This window comes from Camellia sinensis, chromosome 2 (assembly GCF_055761805.1).
Source record: "Camellia sinensis isolate YWXY chromosome 2, ASM5576180v1, whole genome shotgun sequence".
In the NCBI taxonomy this organism is placed as follows: domain Eukaryota; kingdom Viridiplantae; phylum Streptophyta; class Magnoliopsida; order Ericales; family Theaceae; genus Camellia; species Camellia sinensis.
The window spans coordinates 15,026,085-15,033,092 of NC_138962.1; the positions used below are offsets into that span (position 1 = coordinate 15,026,085).

A 7,008-nucleotide genomic window follows, 5' to 3' on the forward strand; every position below is an offset into this window, starting at 1 on the left:
ATGGATCCATTGACCTATGTTCTGATTGTCACTTCTGTGACCTCTGTTCTGTTCTGTACCGTGGTTATGGATAGTTATTTACATAATTTCTGTATTTTAGTTTCTGCAACCTAAATGATTTATTTACCAAATTAAGTTATGTAACTGTTTTGGCTTAACTAACTATCTATGGTTATTTTGTATTTTCTCTACTCTTGGCATAACATTTCTTACTCTGTTGTGTGCTTATAGCTGTTACCCTTTCAGGTAACGAGATGTAGGGGAAACCCATAACCCCACAAAATGGAACCCGATCACGGACTACTGTTAAACCACTTTTTTTTTTATCTTTTTTTTTGTATCGCTCCCTTTTGTTCTACTCGAGGCCGGCCACTGAATAATAAAATAACTAGAGCCTTGTAAATGTATTTTCTTTTTCTTAAATAGTAAAATGAAGTAAAATTAGTACGATGAAGTAAAATTTTGGTTTACTTATTTTTATTTCTGCTTGCGTAATTTAATTTGCTACAAATAAAATAAGTTAGTAAGTTGCGAGTCTAACCCTAAGCCCTTAGGGTTGGGTCGTAACAAAGGTGGTACCAGAGCAACGGTTCAAAAAAAAATACTATTTTAATTTGATCAGGAAGTTTAAAAAGTTATAAATAAATCTATAAATAAAACTATATAGCTAAGAAAATATAGTAAAATATAAATAAAATAAAATAATAATAAATATTTACCTACAACGTTAGTCTTTCTGTGTAAAATCTCACGTTTATTCTGGTGTTGTAGGAATGTCAGAGATTTATCTCGATGATGCTTTTTGAGATGAGCTCCAGGCTATCAATTTAGATGAAATCTTAGCCGAGCATCCCGCCCCCGTCCCTGCCTCCGCCTCACCTGAGGGTTGGGGAGATTCCGAGGACATAGTCAGGGGATTGCACCCAGGCCTTGCCCGGTTGATTAGTCGGCCAGTTTATATCCAGGTTGATCCTACCGACGTCCCACACTTGTTATGGAGGCATAGCCTTGTCGATACACGCAGACGTTTTCTTGGACCATCTCGCGTCCTTGGCATCACCCCGGGTCATGACCGCCCGCATTATATCATAGGCCCTCTACCCCCAGAGTTTGTGGCCAGAAAGGGGAACGTGTACCCTGAGAATTACATTTTCACCACAGTCCCTAACCCACTAGAGATCATTAATATTCAAAATGTTGACTTTAATAATGACTTGTCATATGTTGAGACACATGGCTGGATTGTCAATCGAGCATTTGTGGGTCACATACGGTCCATTCCTATTTTCACAGTCCAGGTAGCATGGATGTGTTTTGGTGTAGTCCAGTTGGGATGGGAATTTGAGCTTTTTATGCAGCACTATTTTCCATGGTTTTTCGACCCATCTGACCCACCACTCTAGATCTGGGTAGTAGAAAATCTTTTGTATGTTGATCATGATGTGTTCTAATCCCTTTTTGTTGACTTTTGTTTTTGTTTACCGTAGGGATGGGACACTAACATATTCTGACTGATGTAATATGAATTGTAAAATAATGTAAAATTGGCGTTTTATATAAATATAGATTGCGCTACATATTTTATATATATGTTGTGTTAAGAATATAATACCTCGTTTATTACTTTGTAAAATGGCTAATAATGGTAATGAAAGTGAGTCATCCGTCAGTGACACTAAATCGGTGGAAAGAATAATGAAAAGAGCGGTTACTAGCTTTTTGCAATATTTGCAAACTAACGTCAACAATGGGATGCCGGAACGGCGAGAAGAGCCGGCTACCATAAAACAGTTCCAGGATCTGAACTCACTACATTTACCGGCGGCCCAGACCCAATGGTAGCAGACACTTGGGTTAAAGACATGGAAAAGATTTTTCGTGCCCTACCCTGCACCGAGAGGCAAAAGGTAACTTTCGCCACTTTCACTTCAAAGACAATGCCCAGGAATGGTGGCTTCTCACCCTGGCCAAAGAACAAATTACGACTTGGGCAAGATTCTTGGAAGTATTCTACGAAAAATACTTTCCAGATTCATTGCGGGAACAGAAGGCATCTGAATTCATACATCTAAAGCAAGGAACCATGATGGTGGTCAAATATGAGAGCAAGTTCACACAACTCGCTCGGTTTGCAACATATGTCATCCCCACCGAAACTCGAAAAGTAAGAAAATTTGAAGCAGGATTAGATGCTGGAATTAAAGACAGGCTTGAGGTCTTGAAATTGCTAACCTATGCAGAAGTGGTGGACCGGGCATACATAGCAGAAAAGAGAATTAAAGCCTCGTGTTCCGGAGAACCAAGCTACAAGAAACGATTCTGGAAAAGAGATAACAGAAGACTCAGTGTTGCACCTCATAAAAAGGTGAACATGGGCACAACCAGCTCAGGCCACCAAGGTCCTACCAATCCCCGAGGTGGCACTATTCCAAATTGCCCCACTTGTGGGAAGGTTCATTGGGGACAATGCCATCGAGACACGGGAGCATGTTTTAGATGCGGACAGGTCGGCCACTTGCTAAGGGATTGTCCAAAGCTGGTTAATCCTATAGCCAGCCCCTCTGGCCCAGTCAGGAGACCTGCGGGACCTGGAGGAAAAAAAAAAGGACCAAAACCACCAAGGTCGGGATTTCGCCTTAGTACCTGGAAAACCGAAAATTACCAAAGATGTTGTGTCAGGTACACTTTTTGTCTGTGGTCATTTAGCTCATGTCCTCATTGACTCTGGGTCAACTCATTCTTTTATCGCACCACACTTTGCTACCAAATTGGCATCAACACCTGAACCATTGGGATATATATTGTCTGTATCTTTTCCTTCTGGTAAGTTTGCTCGTAGTACAGATGTGTACAAATCCTGTGCTATATTCGTAAAAGGCAAAACCTTAAACGTAGACTTGATTCCCCCCCGCATTGGGAACTTTGATGTGATCATAGGTATGGATTGGCACATAGGTATGGATTGGCTGGCTGCCAACCACGCCTTTATCGATTGTAAAGCCAAAAACGTCTCCCTCAAGTTACCAAACCAACCCGAACTTGTCTTTGATGGGGGCTGAAGTTTCTAACCCTTCCTGTATTATATCCTCCATGGCGGCCCAACGACTTCTAAGAAAGGGTTGTGGTAGTTATATTTGTTATGTGATTGATACACAGAAAGAGGTCCCCACCGTTTGTGACACCCGAATTTTCTTTTGTTAGATTTAAAATTTGCAATAAATAGAACTCAAAATAATAATAATAATAATAATAATAATAATAATAATAATAATAATAATAATAATAATAATAATAAATAAATAAATAAATAAATAAATCAATATATAAAAATAAAAATAAATAAATGCATAATTTAGGAAATTAGGAATTTATCAGTTAAATTGTTAAAGAAACAAATTGTGAGACACCACACGTTAAATATTTTAGTAAGTGGTAAGTGAGGTTTTATAGTTTGGTAGTGAGGTTTTTAGACGTGAACCTAACTTATAATTATACGTAATTTTAGGGATCATTATGAATCACCAAAAGAGTGATAACCCTAAAGAATTTTATAAAGCCAAACTAATAACGTGGCAGGAAATAGAAACAACATGGCTGCCATTAGTCCTTGGTGAATGCATGAGTCAAAAGCAAAGCCAAACAGATGGCCTAAATATATAGAAGCCTCTACGTACAGGTGGCATCACCCACAACGGAAACGTGGGGAAGGACATGTCAGTAGATGGCATTGCAACCTTGAGTGACATGCAAGAATTGGGGGCCTATAAATAGTGAAGTCAGTGTAAGCATTAGTGTAAGCAAAGCAAAGAGCTAAAGTTTATAACGTGAAGTTCTAAAGGAAGTAGACCGATCAGATTGATAATAGTTGGGAGTTTGTAGTAGAAAAGGCTAAGGATCAATTTTAAGGTGAGTTTTATTATACTTTGAGTTAGTATAATATGTTTTCTACATGTCTTAAGTTATCATAATATATTTTACGAATGTTTTGAGTTATCACAATTCATTTGATATAAATTATGTTTTATGGTTAGGTTAATGTTTCAATTACGTGAATTATTTTCTGAACTCTATTTGCTTATATTAAAACCCATGGATATGCTTGTTTAAATTTTAGAGATTATTTGGCAATGATTTTGTAAACAATTATTTTTTGTAAATACCACCGCGGGAGTCCCATGCCTTGGGAGACTTAAATAACCATAGGCCCCTGTTTGACCACTTTGTGGTCCCGTGTTTGTCATGGATCCATTAACCCCTGTAGTGATTGTCACTTAGTGACCCATGTTCTGTTCTGTTATGTACCGTGGTTATAGTGATTTATTTCAGTTTTTGCCACGTAATTAATTTGTGTATTCAACTCAAATTATGTTAATGTTTTAGTTTAAATAATTATCCATGGCTATTTTGTGCCCCTACACTCACAGTATAATATTTCTCATTCTGCTATGTGCTTATAGCTGTTACCCCTTTCAGGTGACGAGGTTTAGCGGGATCAAGATGGAAAATGAATCGCTGTGTTGTTTTTTTTTAAATCTTTTTTTATTTCTATCTATTTTGTTTTGAACTCTTGTAATATAATAAAGTTCAAATGACTATGTTTTATTCCCTTTTAAATAAGCATTTGGTACCCAATTATTTTATTTAATTTATCCGTTTGCGCTGCGACTACAAAATTATTTGAATTATTTTATTTTTATCTTGTTACGACGCCAAGCCTTTGGGTACCGGGTTTGGGTCGTGACAAAAGTGGTACTGCTCGTAAAGAAAAAGGATGGTACAATGAGGCTATGCATCGATTATCGGGAGCTGAACAAAGTCACCATCAAGAACCGGTACCCTCTACCACGAATTGATGACTTGTTCAATCAACTGCAAGGCGCCCAAGTATTCTCAAAAATTGACTTGCATTCTGGTTACCATCAACTAAAAGTCAAAACAGAAAGCATCGAAAAGATTGCCTTCAGAACTCGTTACGGGCACTATGAGTTTCTCGTCATGCCATTTGGCGTCACAAATGCTCCAGCAGCTTTCATGGACCTCATGAATTGAGTGTTCAAACCTTATCTTGACGAGTTCGTCATTGTCTTCATTGACGACATTCTTATATACTCCAAATCGCCAGAAGATCATGAGCACCACCTGCGAAGAGTTCTACAGACACTGCATGATCACAGGCTTTATGCCAAGTTGAAGAAATGCGAATTTTGGATCACTAGTGTACACTTTCTCGGTCACGTCATTAACAAAGATGGCATCTCAGTTGATCCCCAAAAGGTTGTAGCAATCGTGGATTGGCCACGACCTACTAACGCGTCTGAGATTCGAAGCTTTTTGAGCCTAGCCAACTATTACCGGCGCTTTGTGCAAGATTTCTCGAAGATAGCTTCACCCTTGACCCAACTAACTCAGAAGAACAGGCCCTTTGAATGGACGGACAAGCAGGAATGTTGCTTCCAAGAATTGAAGAACAAACTCGTGAAGGCTCCTATACTAGCACTCCCTGCGGAAGCAGAAGGGTTTGTAATTTATAGCGATGCCTCATACAATGGTTTGGGTTACGTTCTTATGCAAAATGGGAAGATCATTGCTTATGTCTCCCGCCAACTAAAGACTCACGAAAGAAACTACCTAACTCATGATCTAGAGTTGGCTGCGGTGATCTTTGCTCTCAAGATCTGGCGTCATTATCTCTACGGTGCAGCCTGTGAGATTTACACTGATCACAAGAGTCTCAAATATCTGTTTACGCAGAAGGAATTGAATATGAGGCAACGACGATGGCTAGAATTTATGAAGGACTATGATATAGAGGTCCATCACCATCCCAGCAAAGCTAACGTAGTAGCAGACGCATTCAAAAAATGACCAAAAGTTTGGCATGTACCCTTATTCCCCGCAAGATCCATGGACTGCTTGCCAACATAATCGTGGAACCCGAGTTGATTGAAGAAATTAGAACCCGCCAATGTGAAGATAAACTTTTGAAGAAAAAGTACGAGGAACAAAGAAGCACGCCCGATCCTGATTTCACGATAAGGAATGGAATGCTAAAATTTCAGAATCGATTTGCGTACCCGACCTTCCAGAACTCAAGAAAAGGATCTTGGCAGAAGCTCATAGCTCGAGATTTGCAATCCACCCTGGCAATACGAAGATGTATCATGATCTGAAGGAACACTTCTGGTGGACAGGAATGAAGAAAGACATAGCAAGCCATGTCTCCAAATGCCTGCATTGTCAACAAGTTAAAGCAGAACATCAGAGATCTGCAGGAATATTGTAACCACTCCCTATTCCTGAATGGAAGTGGGAACACATTACTATGGACTTCGTGGTCGGGCTGCCACAATTAGTCTGTAAGAATGATGCAATATACGTTATCGTGGATCGATTGACGAAGTCGGCGCATTTTCTACCAATCAGAATCATGTACTCTCTTTCTAAGTTCGCCACTCTATACATTAAGGAAATCATTCACTTACATGGCACCCCAGTTTCAATCGTATCCGATAGAGACCCCGGCTTCGTGTCTCATTTCTGGAACAAATTGCAAGAAGCTTTGGGAACCACTCTGAAGTTTAGCACGGCTTATCACCCTCAAACTGATGGACAATCTGAAAGGACGATCCAGACTTTGGAAGATATGTTACGTTTGTGTGTGTTAGACCTCAAAGGTAACTAGGATGATCATCTACCGCTGGTGGAGTTCGCGTATAATAATAGCTACCATGCAAGTATTGGAGTGGCACCGTACGAGGCACTGTATGGAAGGAGATGTCGATCACCTCTGTGTTGGATGAAAGTCGGAGACGGAAAATTATTAGGCCCTAAGATCGTGCAAATAACAAGCGATAAAATCCAACTCATCCAGCAACAAATTCACACTGCTCAGAGTCACCAGAAAAGCTATGCAGATACACGGAGACGAGACTTAGAATTTCAAGTGGGCGATCATGTGTTCCTAAAGACCTCACGAACGAGAGGAGTTATCCGATTTGGAAAACGAGG

At 39.6% G+C, this 7,008-nt stretch overlaps 1 protein-coding gene across 1 annotated transcript; it reads left to right on the plus strand.

Moving 5' to 3' along the window:
* Window positions 1–1,835: 1,835 nt before the first annotated feature.
* LOC145806480 (uncharacterized) lies at window positions 1,836–3,059 on the plus strand. Its single transcript, XM_082903638.1, has 3 exons — window positions 1,836–1,907; window positions 2,048–2,399; window positions 2,707–3,059. The coding sequence occupies exons 1-3, from the start codon at window positions 1,836–1,838 to the stop codon at window positions 3,057–3,059; spliced, it is 777 nt and encodes a 258-aa protein (XP_082759764.1).
* The last annotated feature ends 3,949 nt before the right edge of the window (window positions 3,060–7,008 follow it).